This window comes from Perna viridis, chromosome 2 (assembly GCF_037379345.1).
Source record: "Perna viridis isolate PV_CMFRI_1.1 ecotype Kerala chromosome 2, ASM3737934v1, whole genome shotgun sequence".
NCBI classification, from domain to species: domain Eukaryota; kingdom Metazoa; phylum Mollusca; class Bivalvia; order Mytilida; family Mytilidae; genus Perna; species Perna viridis.
Genome location: NC_142446.1, coordinates 67,663,788 through 67,680,614, shown reverse-complemented (window position 1 = coordinate 67,680,614; position 16,827 = coordinate 67,663,788). Strand labels below are relative to the sequence as shown.

Here is a 16,827-nt window from a genome sequence, read left to right as displayed (position 1 = left end):
ATTTAGAAATCATTATGGAGATTAGGCTTCACATCACAAGAAGCAAAATGCACCTATAAAATGTACAGAAATGTTTTTCCTTTCAGAAACTGTTTAAATTTTTTAAATGAGATGAGATTTTTTTTTCACAGCACTATGAGGAACAGGGGTATTTTCTGCGTAGGACTATTTTTAACGTACGTTCCAAATGCTCATTGGTTGAATTGGTGGTCTGTAACTTGTATGAGAACGGGAAGTTTACATGAAATGATCGGTTAATTAACATTAAACATGATTACCCATTTCCCGATTCAGGCACAGGGGCTCGTCACAAGACTATATAGGTCATGTACATTAGCAGGGCCCCGATACCTATAGATATTCATTGCCAGTTGTTTAATCTGGAAATTCCTATTCAATAGCATAAGCGACACAAAGATCGTTAAAATATACCTCTTTTAAATACATACATGTATCATACACATATCTATGTGTATTTTTGCTAGTATGAGAACGGGAAGTTTACATTCAAAGATGAATTGACCGGTTAGCATTGAATTTGTGTAATATTACCCAGTTTCCGATTCAACCACAGGTGCTCGTTACAATTTACTATATAGGTCATATACATTATCAGGCCCCAATATCTATGTATAGCCATTGCCAGTTTAATTTGGTTCCTGGTAACCAGTTGTTTTGATTGAAAGAATTCATCTCATTTTAAGTGTAAATGTTTTTTAATGCTAAATATTTCGCAAAGCATTATCTTCATTACCATGCAGTAAGTTATTCAATCACAGAATAAAATCTGCAGCCCAATCAATAGATATATTCAAATTCAAATTCAAAATTCCAATCGGGACTACTCGGCCATTTCCACTACACTGAAAAATAACTTCGGAAACAGAAAGGGGAATTTCTTCTTGTAAAATTTGCTGGAATTGTAGACATACGCGAATCAAAGTAGTTCTATCCATCAGGTGGCGCTAAAAATTTTAGTTGGATATCACTAGAAATAAAGAACAACAACCCTTCCAAGAATTCTGGCGCGAAGGGAGGAGATAATAAAAAAAAAGTAACAGAAAAAAAAATCAACCAGTTTAACTATAATTTTAAAATAGGATCGGTCAAATTCCGGACAGATCCATCCGCCTAGTGCCTTCGAGGTTTTTCTTTTATGTAACAAGAAAGTCTGAGGTGTTCCGATTGTCAAAATTCAAAATCACGGTTCCATGGGCATTTACATTCAACATTATATAAACACGAAATACTAGTTGGGCTGCATATCTGATGGTGAAAGAATTGTAGCCCTGTGATTCGTACCAAAAGGGCAAACCTACTGTATAGTGGAAATGACATTAAATCTCAGCAATTTCAGAATTAAAAACTTGTGTTAAGATAACAAATGTATTTTAGTTTATTATATAATAATGTAATACAAGTACATGTACATGACTGATATGTATGGTACAGACCTAACACGAAACAATATGAGTTATATGCTAGTCTTGAAAGTCATTAAATACATTAAGTATAGTTACTTTGGATAAATTTTATTAAAAGTTCACCGACATCTTTACAAAGGACACTTGTAAAGGTAGATCGTATGTTATGAAGTAAACAACCGACTGTATCGTTGATGTGGTCGCTATTCCGAACCCTATAATGGTTCCTCGTTTTAAGCGAAATTAAACTTTACGTGACTCAGTACTAGGAAATGGAATGGAACCCAACATCCAGATTTTGTCAATCGTGCTTGTTTTCACCGCCATCCTAAATTATCCTTGACCACCTCCTGTAACCCAAAAACGTTGCCTACTTTCATGCTATACAAACTCCCAGTTTCTTGCATTTCCAACGACAGTTTATCATATTGTTGTAACCGTATTGGAAAGAAACCTTTAACAGGAACATAGGCCAGGAACCCTTCTCCTTTTAGAGGCTTAATGGACTGTTGGTAAATTATGGATTTTATTCCTTGAAAATTGCGTACGACATTTGCCGTTACTCGTTTCAGGGTGTTTCCGCTTGACCGGAAACAGTGCTCAATCGACACAAACACGATATACGATCCATTTGCTGGCACTTCAATATGCTTTTTATCTATCTGTCTGTTATATGAGTATTTTGCTGCATGTAGTGACAGTCTTTCTCCTAAAAAACACAAGAATGAAAATTATTAAATTTTACTAAGAACAATAACTAGCCTTGTAATTAATGGGCAACATAAATATCATCATACAAAACTTACAAAAAATCTATCCCCGTTTCTTTTATTGCATTTAGTACCGATAAGAATTAAGTAATGTTTCTCCACCCCCAAAAGTCCATCCCCAACACCTATTTTCTACTCTCACATTTTTTTAAAAGAAGGCTATACGAACTGCACTACTCTGCCAATACCGCTTTCAAGCGTACCTGTAGAATTTGGTTTATTGACGAAGTACATCTCAGAAAACCTCTGTTTTAAAACTGGACGGTTTTCATCCTTCTCTTCCTCGTAAGTACTGCGGTTCGGTCTACCTTCATATTCTGACAACAACTGCAAGTAAAATTTCAAAGTAATTGTTTACAGTGCAAGGCTTTATTTTTTGCTGTTAGTGTACCACACACACGCTTACATTCCAGAACTAATCGAGGCATAGAAAAAGTCTGGCAGTAAGGGTAGTAATAATTGTCCTTTTTTTTTCAAAATTTAATTTCTTCCCTTGATCCAAATTTTGATACCGTGCCTACAGATGAGACTGTCCTAGAACTGTCAGAAAAACATATATATATATATATATATATATATATATATATATATATATGACAAAGTTATAACAGTTCTCAGACAGTTTTAGGGTCAGCTCTTCTGACAGTTCTAGCAGAGCCGGCTGCGTACAGCCAGCCCTGCCAGAACTACCAGAAGAGCTGGCTCTAGCAGTAGAACTGTTCTCGTAGAATCGGTTCTGCTAGTAGAATTGTCGTAGGAGCTGGCTCTAGCGGTAGAACTGTTCTCGTAGAATCGGTTCTGCTAGTAGAACTGTCGTAGGAGCTGGCTCTGGCAGTAGAACTGTTCTCGTAGAATCGGTTCTGCTAGTAGAACTGTCGTAGGAGCTGGCGACTCTAGAACTGTTCTATGACACTTTTAGAACTGTCCAAGAGCCGACGACAATTCCGGATCCATATGAGGTTAGAACTGATCTCATCTATAAACAAGCGAGACAAGTAAATTTCTTCTGACTTCGATCCTCCTACTTTTTATTTGGATAATACATTTACTACATATATATATATATATATATATATATATATATATATATATATATATATATATAGGTCTGAAAAATTCCCAACGATGTTAGAACTGTTAAATTTGCGATGCAAATTTTTGGTCGTTCCCTCCGCGGGACTCGAACTCGTACCGCTGTGACATCTATGGCAACACCGCCTGCACAAAGTCCAGCGCCCTAGTCCACTCGACCAGCTAGGCTATATAAAAATACATAAATCGTGTACTAAGTTAAATCTTTAAATAATGTCCTAGTCCCCCTTTTCTGAGAAACCCCGGCTGTCACCCCTCCTTTTTAAAGTTTTTGAATCTGTCCGTGTTATAAAAATCCAAACTTAGCATTACTTCATATTGTGTTAATACACTTACTAGAGTAAACAAGTTCGCAAAACTTTGAGATTCCTGAGAGCAGTACTTTGTCGAATCCTTCTCACATGGTAGGTATAACGAATCCTTCAATTCCAATACTGCACTATAGCCCTCGTTCTTTGGAGGGTAAGGTTTTAGTAGACAATAAACTATCACAGAAATAATGGTGATATTAATACACATAGAAATCACAATTGATACAAGTAAAGTTGTTCTCGAACAAAAATTCAAAATAAAGTGATTAGCTTCTTCAAGATCAGATTTGCATGACAAGCACGCTTCGTAATCATTTTCACATGATTCTGCAAGTGGACAAGTATACTTGCATGTATTCTCACTACAAATTTCACTGCTTGTCGGCTTCATTTTTAATATCTCTTCTATCAAACCGAAAATAAAAATGAATGTAACTATATATATTCATTTCCCATTTGTTCTAAAAATAGCTTTTTTTTTAAAAATAGATAATAGCTTCATAGAAATGACATGTTCCTTTTAAATAGTAATCAGCCCGTGCAGGTCCGGGTGTCAAAAGAATAGGCCTGCAGCAGCACTAAGCTTGTCGTAAAAGGCGACTAAATAGTGCTCAGAATCCTGGCCGGGTCTGAGCGCTCTGCCCACAGAGCAACTGGGTTGTGTGCCCCAGGTGGTGGAATAGGGTACCCCTGGCGTGTTACATGCTGGGGTTGTCAGGCTATAATACGGAAAACCTGAACGCAAACCATAGTGGTGCACCGTGTTGAGAAAGACGCCACGTTCCTTGCACGGTAAAAAAAACCCTACTGTGGTATTCTCCCGGAGTAGGAACCATAGGGCTCCGCCACAGGAAGCTAAATTGCCCGACCCTACCGACTTCTCCCTATTTCCAGTGGCAATCAAAATTTGTCGACCCCATTGTCCTTGTGTCCCATCCCACTGTTCATTTCATCTTCATTTCATGTTCATTTTATCATCCACTTCATGTTCATCGCCTGAATATAGCTGAAATATTGCTGCTCGGGCGTTAAACCCCAACAAACAAACAAACAAACAAACATAAATTGTAATCAAGGGAACCAAGATTCTTGCGGAAATCAAAAGAATGTAGACCAGACATGGAAAACAGACATATATACACAACAAAGAACATTAATCAACAAAAATAGTGCATACAAAGTAATAGCAGCAACCATTTGATTTTCTGAGGGATGTGGATTTTTATTGGGAAAATTTTTTTTCTGGGAAATGGGGGAAGGGATTGACGAATTACTGGAGAAAAGAAAATAAATCATGCTTTTTATGTGGAAGGTGATATGTATTCATTCATTTTATTAGCTGTTTCCGCAATATTGGGATTATATGAACATATATAGATAGAACATATTTACACATAAAGAAAATAGTTACATGTACGTATGTATATTATAAATGCAAAAATAAAGTCAACAAACTATATATACACGTATGATTATAGTGAGGTTGAGTGCAGTAAGAATATCAAGAAAGTAGACACTAACAGGCGTAAACAAAACCAACAAACAGGAAACATAAAAAAACAAAAAACAAAAACAAAAACAAAAACAAAAAAACGAAATATAAATATTGATAACTCACACAGCCAATATGAATATAGCAACATTAAAATTTATGAGTTAGTTTGCGTCATACATCTATATAACCATCTCCCTCGCCATCTCCAACCCACCCTAACTTTAAGTAGCACTTTGGTTAAGAATCATGCAAAAAGTGATACATGGTTGGAAAACCTACATATCTTTTATTTTTGATATCTTAATATACTTAAGTAAACAGAAAATGACATGTTGATTTTCATAGGACCCTTGTTCATAAGAGATATGAATTATATAGAATGTACTGTAGAATTCAAAATAAGTGGAGATAACTCTGTAAATGACGCTCAAATACAGTAGAAACCATTGGATTTTCTGTGTGAATTATCTCCTTCAAGCAGACGGTATGGAATGAATTAGTATAATTTCATCATTTAGACCTTTAAAGCAAACAAATAACGAAAGTAAAACTGTGACTTTTATGGAGTGTAACACATATTACAGAATTTGCATAATTTTTAGGTAGGGTACTACTTAAAGACGAAAAAATTAAGCATTATATTAAAGTATTGCTCATCTGTAATGTTTCATATATGATAAATGTATATGGTTATTTCCCCTTTTACTTTGTCATTACACATGGTAGAACCTCTTGTATACAACTAATTTTTGGATTTAAATCTTCCTTAAAGCTGCGAGAGATTAGTCTTGAAATACTGTACCGGATATGAGTGGTATTTTTTATATTCAAACTTGGATCAAATCTAAATTTTCTAAGTAAGAGTCAGTATACAATATTTATAAAGTCAGCTAATTTATAAAAGTAATTTAGCCGAGTACTTGTGTCTTGTTTTAAAGCGTGGGTTGTGTATACGTTCTCTTAATCAGCAATTTTAATGTTTCATGGGAAAACAATTGAAAGAAAGATTATCTACATGTACAAGTACCAGTCAATATAAAATTCAGACACTGTCTATTATAAGGTGATTCATGGTATTATAGAAAAAACCCATGGATCTGACGATGCTTTTTGGTCTACATAAGCTATATTGTCATGTAACGATAGTCCTTTCTGTATTTAGATCTGTACTTTTAAGGAAACTACACTTTAACTTCCCACTAAAATCAACCAAATCAAACCAAAATCAAGAACGATAACTCTTGCAAAGTGTTAATTTTATGTACAATCTATATGAATATTATCTCAAAAGCGCAACCCCAAAATGAATTAACTAGACTGGTTATGTGATCTATAACGGTTTCTGAACAAGAAATAAAACTGAGTTTGGTTGGTTTTTGACATGCACGAATCACATCTGATTTTTATAAAGACGAAACTTAAATATTCTTTCTAAGAAATGAAATCATATGTTCTTCCAGTGAGGATAAAAACCAAATTGGGCAGTATAAATAAATATATCATTCATATATACATGTATATATATGGTCTGACACAATAACAAAATGACCTGTTCATGTGAATGAGTCAATATGTTGGTTAATTTTGGAATTATGAACTTCAAAAACAATACCATTGCGACCAGAGTGGTGTTTGGTGGAAGGGGATTCAAACACCACTCTGGTCACTATGGACGTTACATCTCTCTATACCAACATTCTTCACTCTGATGGTGTCGAGGCTTGCAGAGAGGTATGGGACTCTCGGGAGGTCAAAGTTCCACCTACTGACTGCCTAGTCACTTTGCTCACAATGGTTTTAAAAAAGAACAATTTTACTTTTAATGGAGACCATTACTTACAAATAAATGGCACAGCTATGGGTACCAAAATGGCTCCGTCTTATGCCAACATTTTCATGGGAAAATTTGAAAAAGAACAACTTGAATCCTCTATAGAAAAGCCTCTGTCCTGGTATAGGTTTATTGACGACGTGGATATGAAGTGGACACATGACGAAGAAGAACTAAACAATTTTATCGCTCGTGCCAACAGTCAACATCTTTCAATTAAGTTCACTCACGAAACATCTGCTACTAGCATCTCGTTCCTCGATACCCCCAGCACCTTATCGGGGGGAGAGCTCTCCACGGACCTATACTCTATACCAACTGACACGCATCAATATCTTATGCCTAAGAGCTGTCATCCATCTCACCTGACTAAGAGTATACCATTCAGTCAATCTCTTAGGCTAAGACGCATTTGTTCAAATGACGAATCCTTAAAGAAAAGTCTAGGTCAACTGAAGAACAATTTAAGAAGAAGGGGATATAGATACAAGACCATCAAAGAAGGGTTCCAAAAAATTCACAATATCCCAAGAAGTAGTCTGCTACAATATAAGGCAAAGAAAAAAATGTAAAAGAACCCCTTGTGTTCTAACATACCACCCCTGCCTTAAAAACAGCCACAACACCATTCGTGAGCACTGGGCCTCTGTCGAGAGAAACTCAACATTATCCAAAGTTTTTCCCGAACCACCTATGATTGCTTTCAGACAGCCAGACAGTTTGCGTAGTCTACTTGTGAGGGCTGAAATATCTAAGCCCAACTTGACTCCAGGCGAGAGTCGCTCCTGTGGTGACAAAAGGTGTAAATGTTGCAACCAAATGCACCACTCGTCATCATTCACCAGCAAAGTCACGGGGAAACGCTACAAAATATTTTGCAACGTGCACTGCAAGCGTGCTAATGTAATATATTTGCTCCACTGTCCCATTTGTGGCCTTCAATATGTTGGTGAATCTAAACAGCCTTTTCACAAGCGCTTGAACGGACACAGGAGCGACCTAACAAAAAAGCCTTTACTCCCAGTGAGTCAACACTTTAGATTACCTAACCACTGCCTCGATGATTTCAACAAAATGAAAATCTTCATCGTGGAACAAAACACGATCTGGACCGATCTACAGAGAGTGAAGCGGGAGGGATTTTGGATAAAAGAAGTCCGTTTTTTACACCCACACGGAATTAACAAAAAACATTAAGTTCTTCCCATTTTGTATAGTTTCTTATAACAGTATTTGTAAATATTTTTCTATTTTTATAGTTCAGTATTCAAGATCAACACACAACGTGTGTCTATAGCACAATGTTCAAGATCTTTGTTACTGTCGGTAAAAAAAAAATTATACGTCACAGGTATTCACCTGATCAGGTAGTGAGTTGTGTTCACAGACCATTTACTATATATATATATTAGCATTCAAGTTGACATAAAATGTTATACACTATATCTTTTATTAATCTAATTTTGTATTTTTATATTTATGCTATTTATATACAATACGGACAATATTTAGGCGGATTTAACTTTGTTTACAATAGCACTTTTCTAAGAACACTCTCTCAGACGCACGCTATCTTATTTATAAAGAAATGAATTGTCACAGTGTGTAAGAAATGCAACCGAAATTAAGTATAAATTTATGACCCCTTTTATTTAAACAACGAGAATACGTGGGCTTTGTTCTACTTCAGAGTACTTCACATTATGTTTCACAGAAAAAGCACTACGCGATCTATTCTCGTTATTATAATACATATTATATTATAGACGCTATTGTGTTGAAGGTTTATTTGTAAACTAGCGGAGTGACACGTAGTAAATCAATACTTTTCTCGTTTCACAGAATTGTTTGGGCCATTTCCATGGCTTGTTTAGGCAGCAACCTAATCACTGGAGATGTTTGTCTTTGTGAAAAGTGCTTTGCAGTAGTGAGATGACAAAATAATTGTTTTCTATAGATGGTGAAAAAAAGTTATTTGTTTTTGATTGGCCCTGGAAAAAATTACAAGTTATTTTTGCTCAAGGGAAAAAAATCCTCCCCCCTCCCCCCAAGAGAATCAAATGGTTGCTATCTTACATACAATATGACAATGTGCTATAATTTTTTTACTCTTGCTCCCACCCCTGCTTAAAATGCTATGAAAAAAATCTGGAATGTAAAATAAAGAACTGACATATTTTGAATTGCAAAAATGAAATATATTTCAAATTATATAAATAATTATATATATATATGGAACCAAATTAACATATTTTGAAAAGAATAATATCTATCTGTAACTGAATTGAACCTATCTTCAGTTCCTTTGAAGTTAGATATAAATCATAATGGATTACATCATCAAATTAAATGTTCCGAGGTACAAATAATCGGAATTGAATATTTCTTCAAATGAATTAGACCTAGGTTAGAATTTGATTACAGTACCTATATCACCAAATGAATTAAAGATTGCTTGAATTAAATTGCACCTATCTTTAATAAATTGAACTTGGTATCTTCAAATTAATTCAACCTATCTTCGATTATTTAAAGATCGGTATTATTGTTTGAATATATGTTAATTTGGCGTTTCACATATTCACAGTGCACATCATTAATCCGTCCGTGCGAGACCCGACAGGGCAGTCAAGGACATTAAAACCCCCCTTAGTTATTAAAATAATCGGCTTTACACATGATGTTAATGATCTTCGAGCTTTTTGTATGGGCCACACCGCAATCGAGTGGACTATTGCGTAGTTGCGAAATTGTTTCAATTCTTAAGACTATTACATTTATATTGTAAATGGTCTGGTACATGACAGAATAAGTTGTTGAAGCGAAAGAGGTCATATTTAATTGATTTTAAGAATTATTTCATAGTAACAAAATACAATATTTCTATTTTTGAGAACTGAGAAGTTCCGGTGAAAACAGCGAACATGATGCATTACCAATAGACATTATTAAACCAACAAATATTTAAATATATTTCTGTTTGACATTCATTGCTTTCTATTTACTTGATTTAAAAATATTGTATTCTGAAAAAGTTAAGCATGCGGGTTATACAATAAAAAATGCATTAATTAACAATTTCCTGATGACTAGTATGATAAATGACTTTATTTAACACTGTTTTATGCGTGCAAATTCATAAGGGGTGCCCCACTTGGATCCGCATTTGATTCTTCATTGTTCATATAAATGTTTGTGTATTAAGTGATATTTGATCTTCTTCCATTGATTGCCCAAAAAAAGTTAATCAAAATCACTACAAAGGAAAAACAAATTCAAGAAACTGCAATTTCATATTTAGGTTTCGTAACAAACCGAAAATAAATCTGACCAACACCTCTGAGGAAGTTAAAAGCTTAAAATCTATGTGTAGTTGCCCCAGCAGATAGTTCCTTGACCTCTGTGGTAATTAGTTATCTGTTAAGGGCTTTACGGCGTTCCTTACGTAGGTCAGTACAAAATTAATATGATTATTATAACTACATATTCAGTCGAGGTCAATGATTGAAAGGACAGAGCACACGTAAAGGTGACACACTATGTAATATTATGTCTGTCTTGTTTACGTTGGACGTTCCATTTCATAAGATCCAAATCAAAGAAATCAGTGGCGGACCCAGAAGGGGTACAAGGCATTCACACCCCCTTTTATTTGAAAATTTGTCATTTGAAGCAAAATGGCAAATACCCCGGCTGCCATCCTTCCTTTTCAAAGTGACTGGATCCACCCCTAGCTGGTAATTAATAGAAAAACAATATGATCAGAACTAGGTTCTCCACAGGATATCCAAACATGCAAATCGGGGATCGAGCACAGTCAACAAAACAAACAATGGAATACTAACAAATTCGGACAGTGTAAACAGGAAGAATTGATCTTATGTTCTGGTAGTGTCCTCTGCTGTTCTAGAAATATCCGACATGCTCGTTTCATATCAAATCTACGGTGGCAGAATAAGGCCATGTGAAAAATATTTTACGTGTATGTCGTTCCTTCTAAATATTAATATCGTTCCCTAAAACGGCTGTTGTCCTCAGAAGAAACTTATGTTGTCACTCAAGATATTATGTCATTCCCTCCAGATGTTATGTCATTCACTCAAGATCATATGTCGTTCCTTTAATATAATATGTCATCAGATAGTCATCAAGTTAGGTAATATCGTATGTCAACAAGATCGATTTCTTGTGGGAACGAAATAGCATCTTGTTGGAACTACAGTGTATCTTGAGGGAACGACTTATTATCTTGTTGGAACGACATACTATCTTGTGGAAACGGCATAACATCTTGTGGGAGTTGAGGAAACAACGTAGTATCTTGAGGGAACGACAAATACTTGTTTTTTTTAGATAGCCGCATTCTGCCCGCGTACAAACCAGGGTTTAGATGAAAGCGGAGAAATAATGACAATGTTGTGAACAAATCTGTTGGTGTTGCATGTATCTTGCCACCCTCTAACGATCAGTGACTTTATGGTGTCTACCATAAAACTTCTGAAGAGATCACTTTCGTCTTGTTGCAACATAATCTTGTTGTTTTTTTTAAAGTAACACTTTGTTAAGTAAACATCTATGATGATTTTTTTTTATGTTTTTGCCACACCTTTTGCACAAACCCTAGAGTCCATGAACCGCAGGCATTTGGGTCCAGAACTTTTTAATTTTTTTCTACAAAAAATTCGGAAATACATCGTTTCAACCGTTTATTAAATTTTCTTTCTTTTTCTTTTTTTGTAAAAAAAAATTAAAGTTAAAAATATATCCTATACCTATATAAGTGCCTGTGCCATGAACCGCTATATCTTATCTTGCAAGGCCCTAAAAAGGACCTGGGCGTATCTGTATGTAACGGTTGTACTTAACACGAGGTGAATGGTTGAAAGTGCAATGAAAGCGTGAAGGTGAAATAACATGTCTTTGTCCCATATATTTCGCTTAGTAATCATACATTTGTATAGCATACATTTACTTTTTAACCTGATTAATATGAAATATGAAATTATAAGTGTCATATGTCATTCTGACACAAATCTTTCCTTCTATGAAGGTTGTCATTCATGAATTTAAAATGAATTTTGTATCTTCACATGTAAAAGGTCATGTTTAATTGAATAAAATGCTGAGTCAGAGAGGTTTATATGGAAGATGCTTTAGAAAAAAAGATATTTTTAATAAACTTTTCAGTTTTTAGGTATTATGTATCATTCCAGATAAACAAAACAGTAAAGTATCTCTACGGAAGTCTTCAAATCGGTCTGAGTATATAGTGATCTTGGTGCATGCTCGTCCACAAGTTTCTCTGCAATTACTGAGCACCATCACTTGATATTTTGACACTGTATATTGGTATATCATTTTAAGACAGATACGACTTGAACTTCCTGTTCGATATGACCGTAAGGTTACCGAGGTGGGAGCGGGGATATTCCTTAGTGAGGTTTTCTCGCAGTTTTTTTTTTTTTTTATTGCTTCTCTTAATTGTGTTGTGGTAGTCCTAGTGTATTGTTGGAGAGACCACATAAGTAATATTAACTTGTGTGTGATTTCTTTTGTTATTTTGCAAATAAATATGTAATAATTGTTTATTGTAAAAAAAGTTTAAAACCCATATGAAGAATACAAACGTGTCCGTTTTAAAGCCTTCCGGTATTACTTGAACAGGGTTCGACTTATCTAGGTTTAACTGTACATTGTAAAACCAGTAACTAACTTTCAAAACATAAACCAGAAACGTTTGACGAAAGCTCGCAAGAGGATATTAGGGCCCCGCTCCCCATGGTCAAACAAAATTGGACGTTACTTCAATCTGAAACCGTATCACACGACGTGGCACATCAATGTAGAGTTTCAGTCAAAATATCAAATTGCTGTGATAAGAAGTTGCCGAGAAAACTCTGAAGAAATAATTGCAGAGGGACAAACGGCCACCATGATCACTCTTTACCTACTGCAAAAGCGGGGGTATGATTAAACATAGGTTTCAACTTAATCAGGTCCGTTCACCAAAAGTCAAGATTTATACACAAGATTCGACTTGACAAGGTCACTCTGGTAACTAAACAGTCATCAAAAGACAGTATGACAATACGCACAGGACTGAACCTGACCTGACTTTAAGTAAACCAGGTGTTGTAAAAAATGACAGATAAATTATTCAATTTTAAAAAACATGTTAAACATTTTATCGTAAATTAATAATCATAAAAAAACAAAAAGGTTGAATATCCTCATTAAGACGAACAGTTCACCTGCCAGATATATTACAACAAGATCTCACCGTCGGTTATAGTATATATAAAGCTAGTCAACTACCCTATAGTCAGTAGTAGAGGGTCACTGTGTCGAAATGGCAAAGCTGGAATGTGCCGCCGTTGTATTCCTTAGCTGTGTGGGGATCGTCGTTTTCCGTAGTTTGACATTTCTTACAGAATACCAGTATTGGAAATCTCATAAATATTACTATAGCACAAATGGAAATTTTACACTGGAATATAATAATTTAAACACTACTAGTACTGTCTATACAAATACAAGTAAGTTGCCGTTGATTTATAGTTTTGAAATAAGATCAGAGACATTTTCAACTACTTGGACTGTTTTATATGATTGAACTGAGTACATTTTAAAAATTTATATTTTTAAACTAAGACGACATACATGACCACGACTGTAATTATTTTGTATGTTGAACCTTAAATACATGTAGAAAATTCCCTTCTGTTCTTTGGTACATGTACTGTAGTTCTTTCTGTTTTTTTTTCTTTCTACATGATGTCCATTTATATGTTTATCAAGATGGCATATCATCTGTTACTCAACAAAGCTAATGATTGTCTCGAAAGCTCTTAAAGTTCCAATATTGTGCCATCAAAGGTTGATAAGTTGCGTTATATCATGTGGCGCGCTTTCAGTTGATGTTACTAATTGTACTTTCTCATCTTTCAAGGAAGATCAATGGACCGCCTTTGGTTGTCTTGTTTTTAATTCACTGTTTGATAGTGTTGGTACAGGGGTGGATCCAGACATTTTGGAAAGAGGGGTGCAAGCCGGGATTCCTCAGAAAAAAGGAGTTCTAGGACATTGTTTGCCAATTTTTGTCAATTTTATCATTGAAAATGACAATTTTTACTAAAAGGGCGATGCAACCACCTGTTACTCCTCTGAATCCCCCACTGTGTTATCTCATTTCCTGTTTCCAATTTTCTCACTGTTTTTCGCATTGGAAGTGAATAAACTTCTCATGGGAGAAAAAAATTCTTCCCTTGGGATTTTTTTCTTCCCATATAGGAAATGATTAATCCAATTGGAATTACATATTCCAAGTGGGAAAAAAATACGAAGGGCAATATTTTTACAATTGGAAGTGGGCATTGGCCAATTGGAACACTGGTTTTACAATTAAATTATTGAATTTCCTATTGGAATCAACTTTGGCGATTTGCCAAAAAAAAATAGAATTGCAAATTTAAATTAGAAAGAGTTGTACATGACTGTACTGAAAGCACAGTTCTTTGCAATTACCCTGTTCTAAACAAATCATACTGAAAAAACATACCATGTAGTAGACAAGTGCAAGAAAACATTCCTGGCACGTTTTAATACGACTTTTTATTGTGGCTTTTTTGTCTCATTGGTGGATATTCCATATCTTTTGGAAGTAACTCAATGGGTACATATACCAGTACATGTACATGTATAATGATTCTAATGCAGACACACTGTTTAAAGTCCAGAAAGTAAACAATAATGGTCATCATTAATGCAAGTGAACATCTTTGCATCATTTTAATTTTTTTTCAACTTCATTAGCATGTGATGCACTGTGATATTGAATAACATGACTTTCTGAGGTCTCATTTGATTTCCAGTCATGCTGTTCTGACTGGCGTATAGGCTAATTTTAAACATTTATAGATTTTTAGTCACATGTAAACTAGTTTAGTATTCCTTGAAATACACGTTATGCTAATATCTGTCTAATATAGATATACTACAATATTTACTGTGGCTTCAATTACTTTATTGATAACATAGATCACAGCTTTCAGTCACTACTAAGGCAAAATAAACACTCCTCCTCAGCCCGACGCGCCGTTCCAACGTCCATTTACACCACAGAATTGGAATTTTATTCCACTCTAGGATGATGTATTCAATGTATAACGAACATCCATAGACGTCTAAAGCCGGGCAGCCTTTTAAAGTTAACCTCTGATAGTTCTCAAAATTACTTTTTCTGACTATTGTATTTCATAATATTTTAACACCTCATCAATCAGACTCAAGCGAAAATCAGAGTACTGTATATGAAAAAAGCACACTGAGTATATTATGAACGCGAATTGGTTAATTCCAAATGAACTGCTTTTTATAAAGTCTAAACTACGGGAGTAAGCTAAAGTTCGCTTTCTTTTACATTATGAGAAGGAAAAAAATATTATTTCATTAAAATCGTGAAGAATAAATAAAGTAAAACCTATTCTCAGTTAGTTGTGGCGAAACCAGAGGATCCCTAGTTAAGGCACGTCTTCTTTCAATTTATTCTTTAATTTTGAACACTCCAGGATCCACCTCTGGGTAGAGTATGAACATTTATTTATAGGTACTTGCACATGTATATGACATGTAACTTAAAATGATCGAACGACCTTCTCCAGTCAATGAATTTACAATGTAGCTTAAGAATCGAACTCGGTTCACCACCAAAACAAAGAGCTCCTGTAAAAGATTTACATGTACATACTGTTTTTAATTTCAGTTATAGTAAATAAATTAATTACCATAACACGCTATATTGGATGGCTCCTGGGTATAGCTGCTTTCCTAATGGTGCTGTTTGTTGTGTGCTTTGTACATAGAATTAGTGGGACTAAAAGACTTCACAGCCTGAAAAGAGTCACCATCTTTGTTCTTCTTCTTTGTGGTAAGTCTATGGACATTATGTAACATATAAGCTTACCGACGCTGGTATAAATCAGTGACAGATCCAGAGTTTTATGTAAAGGGGGGAGGGGGGGGGAGAGCAAAAACATTTTTCGACAGGATCACCGATGAGGATCACGAAGTAAGTGTTTTTCATGATCTAACACACACAATTTTTCACCAATTTTTTTTTTCTGAGAGGGACCCCCCATCTAGATCCGCCACTGTAATTGGACATGATAACTCACTGCATGAGAATTTGAAACAAGGTAGCGACGTATATATAGCGACCAAATTAATAATCGTTCGGAGGAAAGCTCCAGTGATTCATAGTGATTTTCAGGTAGGATTAATGACAACAGGGGCAGACCTAAGATTTCAGATAGGGAGTATGGGAGAAGCTAGGCAACAAAATATGGGAGGGGTAGGGTAGAATTTGTGATATCAAGATTTCATGTAAAAAAAATTTCCCCAATTTTAAGGGGATGGATGCCCTGCATGCCCGCCCTTGGATCCGCACATGTGCAACCATCTACTAATTATCCCCCTCAGTCTAAGGTATCTAATGTTATTTTTTATTGTAACTTTATGTAGTTGCCAAGATGCTATGATGTAAATAAATGTTTTTTTTTTCTATTCCAGCTTTATGTGGATGTCTAGATGTCTATCTTTATACAGAAAACAGAGGTTTATTGTGGACTTACTTCAGTGTTATATTCACAGTGTTTACAATACCATTAGTATATAGTTATGGACTGAGTCAAAAATATAACAACAAAGATCATGATGATGATGTTGAAAAGTTGATTTGATTGTCATGCACTGTTTGTTTCCCTATGTCTTTGTTGTGTATTGCTTATTAATACTGTGTACATTTACATGGTTCTCATAATTTATTTTTTTCAAAGCTACATGCAATAAAGGAATTCTTTTTCATTTTTTCCTATTTAACCAGAATTTTGGTGAATAGAAGTACTGA

At 35.0% G+C, this 16,827-nt stretch overlaps 2 protein-coding genes across 2 annotated transcripts; one reads left to right on the top strand and one right to left on the bottom strand.

The window, feature by feature from the left end:
- Positions 1-1,367: 1,367 nt before the first annotated feature.
- Positions 1,368-4,022, bottom strand: LOC148626619 (uncharacterized). The gene is made up of 3 exons (XM_088570759.1): positions 3,623-4,022; positions 2,398-2,521; positions 1,368-2,133 (listed from the first exon to the last, which is right to left on the bottom strand). Exons 1-3 carry the CDS (start codon positions 3,986-3,988, stop codon positions 1,742-1,744), a joined length of 882 nt encoding a protein of 293 aa, XP_088426885.1. The 5' UTR covers positions 3,989-4,022; the 3' UTR covers positions 1,368-1,741.
- Positions 4,023-13,255: 9,233 nt separating this feature from the next.
- LOC148626618 (uncharacterized) lies at positions 13,256-16,784 on the top strand. Its single transcript, XM_088570757.1, has 3 exons — positions 13,256-13,459; positions 15,685-15,849; positions 16,491-16,784. Exons 1-3 carry the CDS (start codon positions 13,273-13,275, stop codon positions 16,658-16,660), a joined length of 522 nt encoding a protein of 173 aa, XP_088426883.1. The 5' UTR covers positions 13,256-13,272; the 3' UTR covers positions 16,661-16,784.
- Positions 16,785-16,827: the final 43 nt, after the last annotated feature.